General features: G+C 40.2%; 1 protein-coding gene across 8 annotated transcripts in view; it reads left to right on the top strand.

Moving 5' to 3' along the window:
• The window catches only part of EBF1 (EBF transcription factor 1), a 274,664-nt gene that overhangs the window by 187,556 nt on the left and 65,041 nt on the right, over positions 1-22,067 (top strand). For 4 of the 8 annotated variants that reach the window (XM_027718755.2, XM_027718750.2, XM_027718753.2 and 1 more), the window contains exon 9: positions 16,712-16,842. In XM_027718755.2, the coding sequence (XP_027574556.1) occupies positions 16,712-16,842 (131 nt within the window). Of the gene's footprint in view, positions 1-16,708; positions 16,843-22,067 lie in introns of all 8 variants that reach the window. The other 4 variants (XM_027718754.2, XM_027718749.2, XM_027718752.2 and 1 more) reach the window with 1 other exon arrangement.

Here is a 22,067-nt window from a genome sequence, read left to right as displayed (position 1 = left end):
CACAGGATCACATCCAGGCAGGTTTTGAATACCACCGGAGAAGGAGACTCCTCAACCTCTCCAGGCAGCCTGATCCCATGCTCTGTCTCACTCAAAGCAAAGTTTTTGTCTCATATCCAGATGGAACTTCGAATAGAAATGAGCGCACTAGGACTGGATTAGTTCAGTATGTCTACTCGGATGGAGTTAGAGCATTTGGCCCTCTGAAGAGATAATACATGGCCAGAAAGTAAAGGTGCTTTACTTGAGAAAATTTGTAGATAAAGATTCCAGTATGATCTCATCAAAATTTTAACTCTGGGGCCACTTGAAGTAAGTTGTGAAAACTCTGTCAGGTTATCAGGTTATTAAGGCAGGGTGTGGTATTTTTCTAAAAAGTATATGGCAGGTCAGGGAGAGGTTAAGGGTTTGAGCAATTCCTCACCTGGGAATTGCTGAGTTATCTGATGGGTGCTGTGCAGGATGTCAGGCTCTGTGATCAAAATGATCTCTTCAGGAATAAAATCATAGGATTCATCAGGTCAGCAAAACATGGCAGAGCTAAGATTTGCACAGCTCCAATTTAGGTAACCAAAACTGAGCTGATTAAATTGAGCCCCACCAAATTATACTTATGTCTTTTTTCATCTTCACCAGAGCAGAGTCTCTCTCTACAGGCCCAGATACTGCTTCCTTTTTGGATATTACCAAGAATTGCATAAGAACTGGGTGGGTGGGTAGGTGGAGCCACCCTTCTCATAGCCAGTCACATCAAACAAAAAGCAGAAAATCTTCTGTTTCTATTTGTCTGGGTCATAAATCATCCATTAAGGAGAAGTACTCAAAAACTTAGAATATCTGGCTGCAGCAATTCTGATCTTTCAAAATTTATTTTTAGTCTGAGGCTAAATGAAAACAAGATTTAAACAATGAAGGTGGATTTTAAATGGCTGATTTAGGCGAGAAAATTCCAGAATTTCAGTTCTGCCATTAGTTCTGCTATTTATGAAGTTGGAAGTTTGAGTTAATGATTTTTTTCATTATTTAAAGATTATTGCATAACATATATGTACTAACATTGCTGCTGCTATGTTGCAGGAAACTCAGGGAGATACTACTTCAAGTATTCTAGTCATTAATAAAAGGATTGCTTTTACATAATGTCCATGGAAGTACCTCTTGAAAAGTCAAATTCAAATTTGGCTACTCCAATTACCATAGTTAGAAAGGATTCCTGCTTGACAGTCACTTATCAGGGATCTAGTGTCAAGTTTAATTGAGAAAGGAAAAAATGCTAAAATGGAAGTGGGAAACTCCTTGATTTTAAAAAGATAGGGTGTGGGAGTTTCTACCTATGAGCAACTGTCCTTTTTGGTTTTCAAATAAATTATAAAAACAAACAAACAAGCAAAACAAAACCAAAAAAAAACCCCCACAAACAAACAAACCAAAAAAAAAAAACAAAACACAAAAAACTCAGCCCTTCCCCCTGAAAATCTAAGTGATGTCAAGCTGTGATATGTTGTTACCTTCTATTGTTACGAGGGTGTCATGAATTCATGGAAAAATAGTACCTGGATGAAGATAAAGAACATTTTGTGAATTTCCCAGAGGAGCTTTCAGAACTCTGCTCCCAAAATTGCAAAAAGAAGAAAATATGGGGAAAACTGCTGTTAAATTTTGATACAGATTTGTATAGAAAAAAACCTGTTTTGTTACAGCAGACAGATAAGAGAGAAAAGTTCAGATGGAAATTCTCCAACCACCATAAGAGTTGACTCTTATTTGGAGAGTTAGACCAACCACTTGCTGGAGGTTTGAGGTTTCTCTCCAGACTTCAGAGGATTTGGAATACAGTTATGCAAGTAGAAAAACCTTAGCTACTCTGTTTGGCAGAAACTTCACAGGTGCCAGTACAGGAGAACATTCAGTAGCATTCAAATAGTCAATTACTGAGCATTCATTACATTTCAATTTGCTTTTCTGGCCACTATGTCATTAATACAATGGCATCATAGGGGAGAAGACTGACATTAGGATTACAGAAATGTTTGAGAGTGAAGTTTTGCCAGATGTTGTTTTTTCAACCTTCAAAAATGGGCACACCAGGTAATGACAAAACATTCTGTTATTGTGGTATGATTAATATTATTTCTGAACAAATTCCTCTAATTTAGCTTTTTCATTATAGGATATCTTTATTGGTGTTATGTTGGGAAAAGATGTTTTTTTCCACTTCATTCCCCTGCTGATTTGGGCAGAGTGCGAAGGAAAAGAATTTTGTGAATTGTGGTTTGGAAGTGAAGGCCAAGAACTTGTGATTTTCTGAGAACTCATCTGGATGTTTTAAAATGTCATGAATATCAAAGAATGGTGTTCACAGCCATTTGCAGGTATCTGGACACTTCCAAATGTTTCATGTTGAGCACCCCAGTATTTAAATACCCCAAAGCAATCAGTGGTTATGAAAGGTCTTTGCTCCCATGAAAATTAGGTCCAAAGCTGTGAATCAACTGAGTGATAACAATCTCAACATTAAAGTTTTGTTCAGACGAAAATTTTCCACCAAACTGTCATTTAGAATGTTCTGTTTAGAAAATTTCAGAAATACAGAACTCAGTATTTTTTGCACCTCAGGCTGTACATCTTCTCAGTGAGCTGAGAGAAGATTGGTGTGAGCATCCGAGTATCCCTCTTACTGTCCATTGCAGGGGGCCTGCCAAGTGTTTCCCCAGCAAAATGAGTATTTGACAAAGCACCTCCGTATGCAAGGAAATTAGTTAATAGCATAAATCAGGACACTGATGCAGAAAATGGAACCCACCGGGGTGGTATGTATGGAGTGGTTTTTCTAATCTGATTTGCCATCTGAAAATTATTAATGCTTAGTAGTAAAGAATAAAAATAAGCTACTAATAATTAATATTGGAATGGAGACAGGCTTTGTGTTTGGCCCAAATCCAGAATACAAGATTTTCAGGAGTGTATGGCATTGCAGAAAGTGTGCTTTCATTAAAGCCAGTAGTGCAACTTCATAAAGTGTTTTTTAAAATCTTAGCTCAAACTGTTTGCTGAGCATAACCAGAAAGCTTTGTTACAATTAGTCCTTTCTACTTTCCACCTTCATTCCATGAATTTATAGTTCTCTTTGTGACAAAACAAATCTTTAGCGTGAAAGTGACTGTAATATAAGCAGTGCTGGTTTATGACCTCATTGAGCAAAGTGAATAGGCTTAGGAAGTTTATTAAAAAGATCAAGAATAAAGTTTTGTGAAAAACTTGCCTAAATTTTAGTGGTTTAAATTTATTTCTCAAAAGTAACTCAAACATTTAGATCTACAAGTTAAGGTACAATGGCCACAGTGAAATGCTTAACAAGATACTGCCCTTCATGAAGTGGATGTTTAGGACTTTTTGAACTTCTGATCCATTCTTGTGAGGCAAGTGGTCACTATTGTGTAGGTATGCCAAATCAACTTTTTTGGAAATTCTTGGACCTAAAGCCAAACTCTCAAAGCGCCAAGGTGCCTAAAGCTCCAGGTAGGTGTTTAGTGGGATTTTTAAAACTGGCTGCAGAATTTCTACGCCTGTCTGCCCCATACTTTGAAAATTCCATTAGTTGCTTACAGGAACCCCTGGATGGGTGGATACTTCCAAAAATCTGGTGCTTCCAAGTGCTGCAGGAACCTGTGTGCTGTTTACCGTACCACCGTTGAAGTGTCTGTTAGCAATGGGAGTATAAAGATCCAAATTAATTATGTTTGGTCAATACCATATCATTATGGTTTTGTAGCAGCTTTCTCAGAGGTTCTGTATCTATCCTGTGAAAAAGCAAAGAGTGTTTCCCACAGAGGTCCCTTTTGGGCTGTGAAATGGCAGCAGACGTGCTGGATCTCTCCCCCACTGCTGGAGACTGAATAGACAGCTCATGTTGCTGTTCCCTGAAAACCCGGGCTTGCATATGGAATCCATAGGTTTGGTGTTACGTGACCCATGCCGAGAGGGAAGGGCAGCACTCGGAGGCAAATTGCAGGCCTGACTGCAGCGCTGCTCATCTTCCAGCTGCAGCTTGTGGGTTTGGTTTGAGGTCACAGTACTTTCCTGCAGGTGAGAGCGTTGCTCAACTTCATGGGCTCTTTGAGGAGATGAAGGGAGAGGAAAGAAATATTTCTGACCAGGTTTGGCTCCTGAGGCACCAAAAGGTAAAGCTACTCTGATTAGGGGCCCTTTGGGGAAAATTATTCTTTTCCTGGGATTGCGACCTTGAAGGTGATGCTGAGTGCTGCCTCCTCCTTCAGCCCTGAGCCTGAGCAGAGATGCCTGCTGGAAAGCCCAGAGTCAGGTGTCTGCTCTGTATCAGCTGCCAAATATTTTTTTATGAGGTTCCTTCTGGCTACTTCCTCCCTATGATACCGTCTTGCCGAGGTCCCTTGGTACTTCCATGAGCCAGCACGGAACTCCCTGGGTCTCCAGGCTTCCAGAGGTGTCTTCCCATTTCTACTCGTTGTATAGCAGAAAGAGGATCCTAATTTAGACAGACTGACTCACCCAGCCAGAGCCGGAGTCTGATGTTTGACATGCTGCAATGCCTTAGGTAGGTGGTCTGAATACGGCCCTAAATAAATAAATAAAAACCTTGCATGACTTTATCAGACACATTGAAAGAACAACTTCTCTAAGCGTTTGTAGGCTCGAGTCCAAAGTATTCACTCACATTTTCAGCGTGCTGGTTTTATGTGGTGTCATTGCTGGACAGATACTATGAACTATAAATATAATTTTATGCTTATGTTTTTGCAAGTAAAGCCTAAATGGCTGGGAGGGGGTGCCTGACCTTGCACTCAGAGCAGCACAAATAACAGAGGAAAAAAACAGTCTGAAAGATCCTGCACAGCAGAGACAAGGGGGTCTCAGTCTCTGCCACACAATCAGAGCTGCTGCCTGAAATGCAATTCAGGTTATGTCGCCTCCATTGCTGTACTGTTGCCATCACAAGCATGGGCTAAGTGCTATATTGCATTGCTGAATCTATTATTATTATTATTATTATTATTATTATTATTATTATTATTAATTATTATTTTAATTTTTTTCCTTTTTCTTATCCACCTTTTCCGTCCCAGGTAGTCATTAGTTTGCAGTGTATTTCTGGCCAGGATAGAAATTTATTTAAACCTTCTGATCACTGGGATGCTTTTCCTACAGAAGAGCCAGATTTTCTACCTTTTCCCTTGGCCCAGGGCCTGGAAACCCGAGGCCGTGCATCGGACCTCAGTCTCTCTGTTGGCAGCTCTGTGTAACCTGTCACAGAGACAGCCTAAGCACAATTTTTTGCACATGATGAATATGGATCTTTGCTGCATCTGGCAGGCTGCAACAATGAATGCAGAAGAGTGTCATTAATAGATAATAAAAGCAGAAAGCAACATTAATGGGAATAAGCTTTTCTTTTACTGGGACTGATTATTACTTTTTTGTTCTTGGGCTGTGACTAGATCGAGCTGCAAATAACAGCTACCAGTGCTGTGTGCATGCATGTGTTTTGTTGTTGGCTGGTTTTTAATCTGAAATATTTAACCATGACATCTTCAAAGTGCAATTGTGTCATACATCCTCATACACTAATAGATTTCAAAGATGAAGAGCCTTACTGCTTTATGTTTAGTCATGCCTTCATCTATAAATTTATGGGAGTATTATAGTTTAATGAATTGAACAAGTCCCAGAACAACAACAAAAATGCTCTTTTGTTTGAATTTAGATATAGCATACTTTGTTCTTCAAAAGAATAATAAAACCAATATGTTTCTTTAGTGGTAAACTTCAGGGTAACTTCGTCTCACATAACTAATCAAGTACTCAAGGATATGTGTGTGCACATATACATATGTGTGTGTGTGTGTGTGTGGTAAATAGGGGCTTTCAGTCGTGGTGTTAGACATAGGCTGAACATTCGTATTCTGATAGCGATAGGCAAACCTCCGAGAACAGATGGAGCAGAGTTCAGCACAAAGGTTTAATCCTATCAGGATGATTCCTGTATGGCCATCTGGATAATCCGGTGCACAAATTCAGTGCCTGTTAAAAGTACAACGTAGGCCAAGATTAGCGTCACAGATTTTCCACTAGACTTGTTCATATTTGACTTTATGATTCTCAGACTCCAGAAAATTGCATTAGAGAGCCTGTGATTTGTGAGAGAAATCAGATGAGGAATAAGAACTCTTAGGGTACTTGAATTTCCCTTGAAGAAAGTGGATTACAGGCACTCCCTGTCCCTGGCAGGACTGCTTTGTGTTTCTGTGCGGGTTGTTCTGTTTCTGAAAGACGATTACTGTGAGCTCTCTGTTGTGGGCAGACTTTCTCAATTCTGCTGAACAAAGAGACCTCAGCTAAAAATTAATTTTAGTTGGATCTTGTTTTTATCAGGAAAATACATTTTTTGTTTGCTCTAGAATTCGTCTCAGGTGAATTTCTGATTGTTGTGCTGTCATGACATAGCAGGAGTTTTAACTTATTTTGGGGGAGCAGAGTTCTGGGTTTTATTTTGTGATAGTGAAAGACTCCATTAAATTTTAATTGATACTAATATTTAGTTTGGCAGTGAGAATTTAGATTTTGATTGAAGTCTATGTTTCATCTAAAATAGTTTCTGTATATCATCAACTAAACCTTGCCAATGTGGCCATAACATACCAGTGTACATCAGACCATCAGGGCTCACCCCTGTTGTAATCTGGATGTTGAGCTTTGCACACCTTACAGAGAGGAGGTGCTGTGGCCAAGGTGCTTTTGTCTAGTCCCATGTTCTAACTCTAGAGAGATTTGCCGTGAGAGATTTATTGTTTTGTTAAGATACTGATGGAAAATAAAAGAGAGAAAACAAGACTAGAGTGAGGGTAAAACAAACCTGGAATTCAGAAATTGCACCCACCTGCCCTTCTGTTAGGTTGGGATTCAGCAAAACAGTAAACCACAGGGTTAACATTCAGCAAATGGCTAGTTCCATCCTATAAAATGCTTTGTTGGATCCTTAAGGACCAGTCAGGAAAATTAAGTATTATTTGGAGTATGCGAGCTATGCAGAGATGTTTGTTTTGACAAACTTTTAGGGTTGATTCATATTGCATATTTTGGGCTTCCATTCGCAAGGTTACCTTTATCCTCACCCAGAAATTGCATCAGTGCAACTATTTTTAAACTTTAGTTCACTTAACCAGATGCAGTCTCCTTTCTGGACATACCTATTGTTTTTGAATAGTCATATTTGCTTGGTTGGGCTCTGTAACTTCATCAGCGGAAGTTAAATCAGTGGGAAGCCATTGAAATTGAAGTGGGGGAAGCATAAAGGATTTTTTTCACTGTTTTACTAACAAAACTTTTAAAGTCCGTATTCAGATACAGCGGTGCCATCCCATGCATGTATCACACCTTCGTCCCCTGCATGGTATTGCCTTTGGCTTTGCCTTATCATTCCTGTGCCTTTGCAAGTAACACCATGGGCTGGAGGAAGGAGTGAAGAAATAAAAGTGCAATAATTTGGGGGCTCATAGGAAAGCATTTGTCTTGCTTGGGGTCAAAATAAGTCTGTGCATCCCTGAGGGAGGAGAGCAGTCGCTGGTTTGGTGTTGGGGTCTCAGCACACGTGGCCCCATTTGCGGAGCTGGAAGTGCTGCCAACACTTTTTAGGCCCTATCCAGTATTCTCGGATGTGCTGTTTTATCTCCCAGTCCAGTGCATGTCCCTGTGAACCCAAGCTGCTCAAGAGAACAGAGACTGTGGCAGTGCTGGAGCTGAGAGGCTGCATTGGTTTAGGCAGGGAGCAATGTTTGGCCAAGGCCACCCACAACAGTTTCTTCATGGCTGACTCAAAATGGAAGTCCTCCAATTCTGGGGCAAAAATAATGAATGCAAAAATCATAGCTGAAAACCTGCACAAAATTTTCTGGGAACAAAAAATCAAAGCAGTGTGTCAAAAAAAAAATCACAATAAAATTGTTAGGCTTCTTGAAACGTATATATATTTAGAGAGAGAGTGCATATATGTTTTTTCAAGAATAATAATACCTGTGTTGTTTTTATATATTAATGTTTTGGCTGAGCCTATATATTTAATTTAACATAATTTTAACTGTTTTTGCAACATTTCATTTTTCTTGGGGAATTTATTATTTGCCAAACAAACAAGACAGACCTCTCTTTGAAGGTCAAGTTTTACTGACTTGCAGGAAGATATTAAGGATTCTGGCTGTTTTATTAATTTTTGGAAAGCTGGAGGTAGCTCTAAAAGTAGAACAAAACAAACCAAACCAAATATGCAAAAAAACTCCCAGCACTTCCTCTGTGATGTGAAAGAGTTTAAGAGAATGAATGATAATGCATTTCTTGCAATCATATAGAGATAACTAAATCAATATTTTATGGAAACATTTTAAGTAAAATACACAACAGAGATTTCTTGTAACAGGTCTCCCATTATTCTGGATTGCCTCCTTTTTCCATGCAGTCATTTTTTAGGCACTGATCAACAACTGAGAGCTTTGGAAATCATTAAGGAAAGAGAAACACAGAGGACTCCATAAAATGTAACTTTGCTGGCTGAGGCATCAGCAAGGATAAAAGAGAAACACTGGCTTAAGTATTGATTGTAGGTGGAATATTATCCCAGGTAATTTACATTTTCAATTCCCATTAATGGGAACTGAGCATCCAAAATGTTAGGCAGAAAATTCACAGCCAAGACCTTTAATTTCACTATTGGAAAACAGACACAAAGGCAACCTTCCCTCCCTTCCCCCAACCTGGAGGGCTTGCACGGCGCGTATATTTTTGGTTCAGTGATTTCACCCAGTGCAGATGTCATGAAGAACCAGGAGGAGGTTGCCATTTTTGGCAGGGTGTTGTAATCTTTAAAGCCTGCACATGCTAAGTCCCAAATATCAAGATGCCGTAAAGGAGAGAGCTGGGAAGGGGCAGCAGGGCATCACATCCTCGTGCCTGTGTCGCATAAAGCTGCGTGAGTTATCTGCTCGAGAGGGAAACCTCTGTTACCCTGTTTCCTGCACAGCAGCTGCTTATTGTCAGGAGAGAATAGGAGAGAGAACCGGCTGCGATAGGCGAAAGGAAAGCAGGAAGATCATCACTTTAGTAAGATAAACAGCAAACACATTGTTTAGCTTAAGAGTGAAGATTTAATGCTCTGGTACAATATGTAAAAACTCTGCCCGTTCCCTTTCCCTGAAGTGTCCATGACTGACCCTTTGGGCTGGTCCTGCAGGCTGTGCCCATGCAAGCTGGTCTCACAAACTTTGGCTGCTTTCTGCTTGTGCTGGATACAGCTCCAAGAATGCCTCCACATACCAGGCTGGAGTGGTACCTTTGCCTGGGCACCAAACTTTTTAGGGTTCACCTTTTCAGCATGCTCAGATTAGGTGAGCAGACTGTGGCAATTCTGCTTCTCAGGAATGAGAACGTTATTTTGGGAAAAACAAAATAAAGCCCCACAAACCCCGAACAATCCTTCCCCTCAACAAAACAGCCCAGCTCAACCCCCCCCAAAATATTTGGTTTATTGTCTCAAACTAGCGAATTTTGGAAAAATGATAGTTTTCAGTTCTGAAAAAAACCCCACATTTTTCCCATGTTAAAATTGGTCTATTAAAGTGCTTAATGTTGAAGATCCACAAAAGCAGTGATGAATGAAATAACCGTTCTCTCCTGTGTAACACCTATGTAAATTTATAATTCAAAAAAGGAAGAAATAATGTTTTTGTTCCCTTCTAAAGAGAAATATACCTTGCCAAGCTAAAATAGCTGATCAAAAGAGGCCTCGAGCATTCCAACAAGCGCTGCACAACTTCACCTCCAGAGTGCTGTGGGAAAAGAATTTAGGTTCAGACCATTCCTGGGCACTGCCTTGCTCAGTGACAAACCCTACATGTTTTCAGTAGCTGTGAGGTACCTGAGGGAAGATCTACACCAGATGATATAAAAATGCTGTAGATATCCCAGAGTTAGCTCTGAGCTGTTGCTATGTTTGACTGTCTCCAGCATTGAGTAGCCACAGCATCAGTTCCTGAGATCGGTGTGTTGTCCTTGGTGTGTTGGTTCTGCTGCTGCTGGTTCCTGTGTCAGGTGTGTCTTGTGTGAGCCCTGCATTGCACAGGGTGGTCCACATGTAACCTCAGTTTGTTTTGAAATGGGAAGCCCCAGCTCCATATACACTGCACAGTTCTTGGCAGCTTTGCATAGGGCACTGCCCAACTATCTTAAAAAATTGAGCTCCTTACTCTGCAGCTTCTTCAGCTGGGTTGTTAAGCACTGACTTGAGTGGTTTGTTGAATCACAACTTCAGTAAGTGATGGTTTTGAGTGCTTAAAACTGATTTGTGTTGATATTCTGAAAAGCAGTAGTTTGGTGAAAGCATTTAACAGGTTGCAGGATCAGACCCATAAACTGTGGGTTAATCTGTGGCTCATTTATTTATTTAGCTAGGAATTAGGTTTTACCCAAGGAAAAAAAAGGAAAATTAAATTAAACTCCAGATATTTTCAGTACTTCCTCTAAGATGAGACATAAATTCCCTGTTCCTCTTAATTTCCAGTTTTAACTGCCTTTATGCAACTCTCCTTGCGTGTCACAATACTCTTAAAGAGAAGAAAAATAAAAGCATGTGCCCCATCATTTAAACTCCTGTTGTGATGCAGCAACTGTTGTCAGAGCCTCATCTATGGAATAATAGAGGATGAAACCACACTTCATGATAAAAACTGCAGGCGAGGTCATTCTTACAGTCACCAGCACAAACTGGATATTAATCATAGAGCAAATACATTTCAGAAGCTAAATAAGAGCAGTCCCAGAGCCCTGCTGATAGCTGTGCATCCCACTAATTCACCTCAGTGAACATTTACCTCTAAGCTCAATTAACCCTTATTCCAAGGCCACCCATAAACTTTGTGGTAAATATGCTTTTTTTCCCCTCTGGCCTCTGTTTTCTATCAGTGGAACAGATCATTTCTGTTGGAGGATAAGAAGCTATCTCTGTTTAGAAATGCAGGTCCCTAATTAAGAGTATGAAATGTCCACTGTGTGTTTATGAGGGAGTGGAATTGGTAGATTATTGATTCTGTAAATTCAGAGGCTCCTGAGGGTGTCTGCTATTTCTCCTGTCATCAGGTGTTATTTGAGGCAGGTAGAAATGCTCAGGAGGCAGGTGGGTGGGGGTGTAGGGGAGAGCAATTTCCTGGTGCAATTGCCTGCACACAAAGTTGGTTGTTAAACGTGTACAAGAAGCTAAGAGGAGACATCATTGCTGTTGTTTAGTTATTATTATTATTGTTATTAGTATTATTAGTACTGTTATTATTCTCCCTGCCAAACATTGTTCAGAGGCAAATTGGAAATGTGGTAATTAGGCCCTGACTGGTAGTGTAGTACTCGTGTCCTGAGCCAAAGTTCAACGCCCTGAAATGAAATTTAAACCAATTAATCTGTTAGATTTTTATCGCTTGTCCGTGTTTTCTCAGCAATTCCCTCAGCACGTGGCCTTTGATCAACTCTCATACAAAAGCTAAAATGTGTGCCTGCTGCTAGCAAGATGGGGCTGACATTAACATGGCACTCATAAAACAATCAGAGCAGTGAAGCCCTCAAACAGACAGGGCATAGTAATATTTAATAAAAGCGCACACATAATCTTCAGAATTAGCATTTTGTGCCTTGCAGTACCTTTGGGAGAAGAGCTTTTATTTGTGGAGTGATCATTATTATAACAAAGAAGAGCTACCTAATAATTTCCACTTTAACTCTGCAATATGCCATGAGCATTTCTGAACCATTATGCTAAACTGTGGTGGGGTAATCATTTTATTGTCACAGTTTGAAGGAAGAAAAATCCCCAGTATATCAGTAGCTGGGAGTTGCAGGAACACGGGAACACATTGACACACACAGCACACAACAGAAAACTTTCGGTTTTGCTCCCCGTGTGCTGCAGCTGGTACCTGCCATCCTTTGCATGGGAGGTGACAAGATTTTAACAATGTGTATTCTGAGAAAAGATGAAGATTTCATAAGAACCTCATTTCCCCTGAGGTCATTAAGGACTTTGCTCATAAATCCTTAACATTTATCGATAGAGACCTCAGCTTTGAAGTCAGTGGCAAAATTCCCGTTGGCTTCAATAAGTTTGGGATTGCAGTGCCTCCCTCTGACACCTCTATCTGTGAGCTCGACCTGCAGGAGCAGCACAATGAAACATGTCAGATGTGAACACTGATTTGCCTTGATATTATGCAAAGAAGGAGGGCGGCTCATTAAGGCTCAACTGCTGGGCCATTTCAGCAGGTGGAGGATGTGACCACATCACCTTCAGCAAGGAGCTGCAAGGTCTGTGCCTGCAGTTGGAGGGTGATGTTTAGTTTTTCCTCAGCCCCACAACTGTTCTGAAAAGGTGCAGTGACCATAATGCTCTCAACACTAGAAAGTCTGAAAATCTTGTCTGAGAGTTGGGCTACCAAACTCTTTTTGTTCTGATTGTAGTGGGCTTCCAGTTTTTCATCTAAAAATAAAAAAAGTTTATATGTGTAGGAATGTGTAGGAATGTATAATTATTCTTTTTTTGGTTATAATTGTTCTCTAGACTTAAAGTCTGTTCATGTTATCAATTCTGTACATGTCACTGCCTTTATTGGAACTGGTCTAAGGTCCTTCACTGTGTTTTTCTATCAGTGAAGCTTCAGGCTTTGACTAAAATCTCTTTTTCTACAGAAAAAACTAAATTTTATGTAACTTATTTCTATTTGTTTTAAAAACACCATTTTAGAAACGATGCTTTGGTGTTAAAGAAGGGCATGAGAAGTGATAATATTTTGAAACAAAACATTTTGTTTTTCTTGGAAATATTGAAGAGTGTTTTAGTTAATTTCAGATAGAGATTCTGGAACTTTGCATTCTGGAAAAAAAAAAAAAAGTTCTGTATTTTGGTTTCTCCTCTGACCAAAACAAAATGTAGAAAAAGGTCTCCAAGTGAAAAGATTATTCTGCCTAGTTCTGTTTTTCTAGGGTTGCACAGAAGTAAACACCTTCCAGACAGCACTTTGGAAGTTGCCAAATGATTAACAGAAGAAGTATGAAGAGCTGAGGGCCTGAACTGGCCAGACATTTGTACCAGGGGCATAAATAGAGCTGAGGTCATTGCCTTGCCCCCTCCCAGTGTTACCTGTGGTGATGCTGCAAATGGGACCCAATTCTTCCATCCTCCTTGGTTCTCCAAGCAAAGGGCCTGGGAAGGGCAAAGTTTTAGTAAGATTAATGTCCTGAATGAAACTGGTTGTTGCAAACATGTCATTGTATAAACATATTTTGTGCCTTCAAAAACAGGTAGCAGTCTGGATGCCTCCCTCAGCACGTCTCCTCAGGCTTCCTTGGGATGCAGCCCTTGAGTGTCGTATCCCTGGCAGGGCAGCACCTTCCTGCAGCCCTTCCAATCTGTATAGACACTTGCAGTGTAAAACAAGAGAAGCTGTGTGGGGAAAGTTGGGAGGTCCCACTGGTTTTTGTGATATGGGAAAATAATGCCCTGAAATCTTTTGGGAATGCACAGTGCTCTCGCTCCGTCTCATTCTGTGCCTGCAAAGGGTACCATCCTGCCCTGCTTATTAAACCACCAAGTCCTGCCTTTTCATCCTCAGAGGAGATGTCCTGGGCTACTGCCAGCAGTGTTCATGAGGCACTGATTCAGCACAATTTCTACATATTTAAATGAGATTACACGTGTGATTGGTCACATTGACTTTGCGGGTGAGAGTGTCCCAGTGAACAACTCACAGCCCCAGTTCAACTCAGAAACCTGTGTCTGCCAAAGTCCCCCCAGCTGCCATGGATGAGACTTGGCATGTATTTGATAGGAAGCAAATACATGTATAAAGTATCAGAATCAAATACATGAGGAGAACACAGTGCAGCACCTTGTACCCCTGAGTGCAATGCAGGGACTGCAAAGAACATCACAAGGTAAATACAGGAACTTTAGTGGGGACCTGTAACTGCAGAGTGGTATCTTGCTTTTAATTTAAAGATGAATTGAGTTATAATTTTGAATCGTAGAATCATTTACTTTGGAAGAGACCTCTAAGATCAATGAGTCCAACTGTAAACTCAGCACTGCCAAGCCCATCACTAAACCATGTCCCCAAGTGCCACATATACACTGCTTTTAAATACCCCCAGGGATGGTGACTAAACCTCTTCTCTGGGCAGCCTCTTCCAGTGTTTGACAACCCTTTCAGCAAACCCTGCATATGTTTTCTGTTAATGGCTTATGGTCTCAAATAGTTTTTATTCAGTGGTATTTAGGAAAAAAATGTTGCTTGTAGTCTTTAAGAAAAGTAGCTCATTCTCTGACACATGGGAAACTGATTATCTCTGGGTTTTATTGTGGGGGGTTGTGTCCACAATCAACTGGGAATATTGGAAAGGGTGTAATTTGGAAGTGATTTTAATTTTTATTTATGAAAAAGTTTGATCCTATGAAAGGGCTAGATGGCATTTTGAAAAGCTGCTTTCACTGTAAATCCGTTGCTGTGAACTTGGCTGAAGGGAAAGCATTTGCTTTTGGACATTGCAATGGTTTTTATACAGAGTTTTATGCAAGTAACTTGAATCCAAATTAAACATATTGAAGTTACTTCTGTGCGCGCGCTACATTTTCATGACGATAATGTTGGGATGTTTCTTTTGTTAGCTCATGTAAAAGTTAATGGCTGTGCTCTGCCGAGTTTGGGGTAGGGTAATGATTTTTTTCTGCCTGTTTGTGTTTTTCACTGGAGCTGGCATCCCCATCAGCTTAAGTAGTGGAAAAGTTTGTGCCTGACACAACGTTTTGTAGGTAGGGACAGGGTCTGTTTGCTCCCCATACATGCCTGCCATCCCCGGTGCTGTGAGAGCAGCAGCGTCCACAGAAACACTCACTGCTCAGAGTGACTCAACAGCTCCCTTCCCAGCTCCCTCCTGCTTCCCAGCTCCATGCCCACCCGCCCTGCCCAGGGGCTGGGAGGAAGGAGCTTAGCAGCCACACTGACTCTTGCAATTAGCTCCAACCAACCAGAACTTCACTAAATAATCATAAAGATGCACAGGGTCTCTTTAGCACTTTATGTCTGGAGCATTTTAAATTAGGCTTCTGTGAATGAGTTAATTTTCTGTCTTTACAATTAGAAGAATTTAGGACAGGGGCTGTGCCTCATTAAGTAATTCACCACACCGCCACATTAAGTAACTCATGGGTGCAAGGGTGTTATCCTGCATGGTGCTAACGTGGGTGACTTTCACACTCCTATCTTCCTAGTAAATCCTTACTAGGATGAAGTACCTGAGTGCTCTTCCTTCAGAACATCATCAAATACTCCAAGTCACAAACCAAATTAGCAGCTCAGCCAGCCTTCCCACCAAGCAGCAATTCACAGCCAAATGCCAGCAACCCTAAAAGGAGAGGTATATTTGCATACATATATATATACATACATATATTTTCAGCTAACGAAGTTCTACTGGTTGACATTGCAGAGTCAGAATAGGCAATGACAGCCCTTCATGAGTTTGCAGTACAGCAGCCTCTTCTCTCTGCTGAGGCCTGGGTTCATACCTAAAGAAAAGAGTCTTTCTTTCCAATGCTGATGTTGACTGGTGGAGTTAGGCTGCTCCTTGAACCTGTTTTTCATGACTAATAAAATTACTGCAGTACCCACTTTACTTAAATGTTACCTAATGGTGTGGTGTGATATTCTCATCTCATGCTGGATGAGCAAGGAGAAGTTGGTGGCATTTGGGGTGGAGTGGCTTCTTTTCCTCAACCTATGTGACCATCATGAGACTCTGCAGCAAAAAGTTACCCAGGGCTTTTTGCCTAACTCAAGTTATGTTATTCCTGTTGCTTCAAGACAATTAAATTCTGAGTTACCCCATTACTGCAGGGAAGGAGAATCAGTGTGTCAGTGTTTATATTGCCCTAGCCCACCAATATTTGAGCTGAGCCTGCTTCTGCTTACATCATCTTAAACCAGAAGTTCTTACTCCAAGATTTAAGGTGACTACTTTGAGCAGTGCCTCTCATTTATCCCATGGATGCAATGCAACTGGAATGACTGGATGGCAGGGCTGTGGGGTTTGGTTTGGGGTTTTTTTGTAGTAGCCAAAGCATTAATCATGGCAGGATGCTTTAATGCTTGAACAACCTGGATCTGATTGCAGAATAGTTAAAGAAATGCTGAGGGTTACACCCTTTATGATTTAGCCAATATTTTCCATAATATTTATGGGAGTTTCCTCGATGAATTTGGGTTCTGATAGATAACAAAGAAGAATTACCAATGATTGTTTTATTAACTCAGGTCATGCACATTTCATATAGAATAAAAAAAGGGATTTGTCCTGATTTCCAATTGGTCTCTGCCCATCATGCTGTGATTTTTTTTGTTAATGTAGGATTAAAAAAATTTTTTTTCAATGCAGATAATAAAACCAAACAGAAATTAATTGAGAAAAAAAATGCTTCCAAAGATATAGTTTGAGGTCATGCACATGTACTAGAAAGAACATGATTGCTGAAATCTTTTTGTTAGTAAGGGGGGAAATGAAAGCTCCTTTTATTTTATTTTTCTCACGTCTTCTATCATTAAAATCCGGTTCTAACAGCAGAATACTTCTCTTTTTCATGTGTGTTGAAAAGCAGCTACACCATGTATCAAAGCCATCAGTCCAAGTGAAGGATGGACTACAGGAGGTGCCACTGTCATCATCATAGGAGACAATTTCTTTGATGGGTTACAGGTCATATTCGGCACCATGCTGGTTTGGAGTGAGGTAGGTGTTGTCTGAACGGTAATGTCTAATAGCTTTGTCTCGCTTATAGCCAGCCTGTCCTTTCTCTATGCCACATGCTAAATCAGCAACAAATGTTGAGACATGAATCCTTTCCTCATTCAGGTTTATGAAAATAATTAGTCAAATTTACCTGTGGCAGAAATCCATTATAGCCAGGGGATTTGCAGCTCCTCTCACTGGCCCAGAATTTAGCTCAGTGGATTTTATTACAAGAAAAGGGAAGGATAAATGCCTGTGTGAATAATTCTGCATTTAGCACTACAATAGCTAAGGGCCCACAGGAAACAAACATTTAGGTGATCCTGCTTTCCAGGGAAATTGGCTGCTTGCAGCTACAGCTCAATGAGGTGGAGATTGCAGAAATACAGCACCTCTGAATAGCACATCCTTAAAGTGTGGATGCTTGATCATAATTGCAACCAAATACACTGTATTGTATCCACAGTGGACTCATCATATTTAGCAGGGGCCCCTGTGGTTTTCACAGTAACCTTTTTTTTGTTTCTTACCCACTTTTCGCTGTTGCTATTTCTTCCAGTTCCTTAAATCCTCTCTTCTCCCTGCACATAATTAATCATGGGTTTTGGTATTCCCCAAAAGCCTGTGAAAAGTTAAAACCCAGGCAGCTTCACCCGAGAGGCCACATCCAGTGTGCAGGGCCATAGGAGCCGTGGCAGAGCTCCCCACGGGCACAGGGAGGCAACTCCAAGGAAAGGTTTACCTTTTGTACCTATGGCTCTTCAAAACCATTTTGGAGGTTTAACAAGAAATTGTTGTTTTCATTATTTTAATACGGAAATAAACATGCTAACAGACAACCCAGCCTCTCTAAAGTATCTGTACAGTGCTTCCCAGTAGCAAAAGGATCTTCTGCTGCTTTAACTCATATCCTGTAACTATTATATCAACAGTATGGCTTAATTCATATCCAGCACATTCCCCTTACTGATTCCATTGCACATATGGCAGCATTTTTTCCATGTGAAGAGTATTCTCTAATGCCCTTCATGGGCTTCACTGTTCTCTCTCCCTCTCTCATCCTTCCACTTGAGGACAAGTGTGGATGAAAGGGCATTCCAGAAAAGGAGATGTAGTAAATGAGCCCTATTCTGAAGCCCTTATGTGATCATGAAAGTGCCCCTTGGGTCCAGTGTAAGCATCTTGTGTGTTAGTATTGAAGCCATTATGTCTACAGACATTTAACAGGGAAAGGTGAAGAGGCTGGGAGGAAAGTGCTCTGATTTTGGTACTGCAGAATTGGATCTTTCATTATAAATCTTGATTCTATTTATTAGAAAAAGCCATTAATTGGCAATTTCTAATCTCAGGAGAGTGAGTGCTGGTCAAAATGTTGTTGCTGATGGTTGCAAGGCCTTGTCATAAAATTAATAATATTAGAGAGGGTCCAGAGCAAAGCCAGTCTGTTGGCTGTGAATGCTGTAAGGGGCTGCAAGCTGGTGTTGAGTGAAAAATGTGTCACTGTCTTTCCCTTACAGAATTGCTCCTTATTTCATAACCTATGAGAGGAGTAGAAAATCCTATAGGGGAAGAGAAATTCTTTCTAAAAGAAGCAGAAAAACATGATAAACAAGTGCAGAAATGCATGAGCTGTCTGAGTGATCCCTAAATAATAGTGATCTATAAATAATTCAAATTACACATACAAGCCACCTATGAAGTACAAAATAAGTTCTTTCATTTGCCTTCCCATTTCTAAAAATGTCTAGAACATTTTCAGTACCCATGAAGAATATTTTTGTTTTATTTTAATAGAGTATAAAATTGAACTGTCAATCCTCTGAATTTCAGTCCATTTTAAACTTGGAGCAGGTTCATCCTGAGTTGCCAGTCAGGCCCAGTTTTAAGCAAACCTGGCCAGGTTATTTTGTCATTGTATTCTGGATGAATTTTAAAGTTCATCCTGTGGTTTTATGAGTCCAAAGAAAACATAATTTAACCGAACTGCAGAAAATCCCAAACAAAACCAGATAGGCAGAAACTAAAGAAAAAGAGTGAGTCTTGCAGAGCATTTTCACAAGGATTTTTCTAGCTTCACTTTCAGTTATAATTGCAGGTGGTTTGGGGAATGAAGTCTAATATTTAAATTAAGCATCATTTTGCTACAGACTTTTCATGGGACCTTGGGCAAATCACATAATCTCCTTAAAGTTCAATTCCCTTTCTCTAACACAGTAATAAGATTACTCACCTTCTTTGGAGAGGTGCTGTGAAGATAATTATTGTAAAGGTCCTATATTACTCAGATTTTATTATAGCAAAGTCCATGTAAATACCTGAGCTTCATGGATATTTAAAATATAAATCCTACCACAGCTCAGAAGCAGAGTTAAAAGCAAAAAAAAAAAAAAATTGTTCATTTGAAGAGTGAGTTTGTTGCTGTCAAGCAGTATATGTTATAAATAATTTGAAATGTAAATAATATATTTTTAATTTCTTTTACATGTATTCAAGTTTTGTAATTGAAATATTTATATGCTTGAAATGGAGTTGACTGTGTTAAAAAAAAGGAGGTTTAAAATGGTTTCTGAAACACATATTTATTATTTAAACATATATTTTAGCTGTAAACAGTCTAACATAATTGCAACCTTTCTCAGCCAGGGAGAACTAAATAAAAACTTAATTTGTCACATTAATTTTGTGCAGAAATGCAGATACCCTAAGCCAGTAGGTTCAATTAATCCGCACCTCCCATATTACTTTATGAAAATGACTTTAAGAGCCTGTGATATTTTTAGAATTCAGCAAAATGGGCCACCTAATGCCTTTTTTTTCCAAGGGACTTTCGTAACCGACAAACAAACAGGGTTGGTATATCGTGTGCACATGCTGCATCTGGACAGACAACTCCCAGCAAATAGTCTGTTTGCCAGACAGACTCTGCCTGTCTGTTTGTGCAGTCCACAGGCAGACAGAGCTGTTATTTGTAGGTTTTTACCCAGGTTCTGGGGCTGTGCGTTATTGCAAATATTCCAAATAGGAGCTGCTGATAAGAATCCTCTGTTGTTTCTCTCTCTTATGGGGTGCTGAAAATCCAAGAGTCAAGTTTCAGGGCAAATACAAGATTGTGAAGACAAAATTAGTTTCTTATAAATATTCCACAATATTTGCTTAAAATGAACTATTTCTTCAAACATTTTCCTGCCAAGAACATTCCTCCAGCTGTACAGAGTCAGCTGGAAACAACTTCTTTTTCTTTTATATTAAGAAAAGATGAAACACTGAAACATCTTTTTTTTTTTTACCTTTGTACAGCACAGAAACAGAGGATGACTTTTTGGTTTGGTGGTTTGTTGTTTTTTTGGGTTTTTTTTACTGCTGGTGAATCAAATTCTGTGACATAGTTTTTTATTTTGCTTTTTATGTTTGTTATTGATTTTGGAAGTCTCTGTTTTTGAGTGCTTATTTTGGAGCTCTGACTCATTTTTAAAAAATGAGTAGGCACCCTCTTTTTGCAAACCAAGGCTTATTAAGCAGCATCTGGATGGCCAGAATTGAGGCATGCAAAGTCATTGGTCGTTTTTTAAAATATAGGCACCTTAAGGGCTCTGTTCTCGCTGAAAGCTGTCATTACCTTCAGTTGGTGGGATTTTTCTTCATTCCTGTCCTAATGGTCCTCTTCACACAGAGTCAAAGTCAAATTTATGACTGATTGTCACCATTTCCCTAACCACAAACCAGAGCTCAAGCATGCAAAAATAAACTAGTGACTCAGATTAATGACATCTTAAAAAATGTCACTTTTAAAAAAAGAAAGTAACCTGGCACTCTGGAGACTGTGAAATGATGCTGTATCACACAAGAATGTCTAGAATATAGTAACAAACCACAGAAAGAGGCTTGTTGTACACATTCAACCCAAATGTGTTTTGGATTTTGAAGGACATGCACCTCCCACCATTCTGAAGATCTCCAACTCAGGTTTTAATGCAACCCACTGCATGTCCCAGATCAGATGTAGGAATTTACACCAAACAACTATAATGCAGTTGCCAGGTAGCTTTATGTCCAGCTCCATTTCTCACTTTGCTAAATGCTGGAATGGAGGAGGAAGATGGATGTGGCATTTTGGCCGATGGGCTCATGTCCAAATCACAGGTTAATATCTTGCTCAAGATTTACATTTAAAAAAATGTATTCATAAATGTACATGACTAATGTTTAAGAATTCTTGGTTCTTGGCATGTTATTTGCTATAGTTGTTTTGATGTCTGTTAATCCACCAAGAGTTCCCAGCTGAGGTGAGAACATACAACTGGCCACGCTGGGCCTCACAAGGAGGTTCATCTGGCTCAGTTTCTTGGGTTTGGCATTGGGCAAGGACAGATGTCTGTAAAAAAAATGGGGTGAGCATGTCATGATGCTTCACCAAAACTCTCTAGCAGTCTCCAACTGTTTGGGGCTCAGAGGCTTCCAGAAGTGGTGTCTTTACTTTTAATATCCCTGGATGGTAATAGCTTGCCTCTTCCAGATGCTTTATGTGAAAATATGAGGCAGATTATGTCTTGAAGTGTGAAAGGATGGTAGGGAAAGGTGGAGTGAGTTCCCAGTGTCAGACCACAGGTTGACAATGTAGACAGGAAAGCATCCCATAATCCTGGAGTTATTGAAGTCAAGGGCAGATTTGCTTTTGCCATGGGTGGGCCTGGAGTGCCCAGAGCTGTGCAGTACCAGTTGGGTCATGGGGATTGCAAAATGGGGCCAGGGCAATTTGGAAAGCTGGTCCCAGTCTGTAGCACAGATTCTGGCAGCTCTGTGGAATCAGAGTTTGAGACCGAAGGTGGGTTTCACAGGGCAGGTTTCCATGCATAAGGGGATATTGTTTGTCCCTTAAAGACAATTTCTTGATATGACAGCAATATAGGGAACTCCTGGTATGTAACCAAGCTGTCCAGTTCCCCTCTGTGTGCATGAGAACTGAAGGCTGACCCAGAACAAAGGTCCTCCTAGCTCAGCACCGTGTCCCTGACAGTGGGCAGTGACAGATGCTAAGGAGAAAAAGCAAAAAGAAGAGGCACATGTGTTCCCCTGGTATACCTCCCAGGCTTTAGTTCTAGAGAAGAGAGGAATAAAATACATCCTGAGCATCCTAAACCATAGGACTTCAGACATAATGTTCACCCTTTGGGAATGTGTGGGCGACATTATTGTATATTTGTGGTTTTAAACATAGTTAAACTTAT

Source organism: Pipra filicauda, unplaced genomic scaffold (assembly GCF_003945595.2).
Source record: "Pipra filicauda isolate LSUMZ 115617 unplaced genomic scaffold, ASM394559v2 scaffold3_size10097308_pilon, whole genome shotgun sequence".
NCBI lineage: Eukaryota > Metazoa > Chordata > Aves > Passeriformes > Pipridae > Pipra > Pipra filicauda.
The sequence above is the reverse complement of the archived record's forward strand: the minus strand, read 5'-3'. Positions and strand labels throughout refer to the sequence as shown.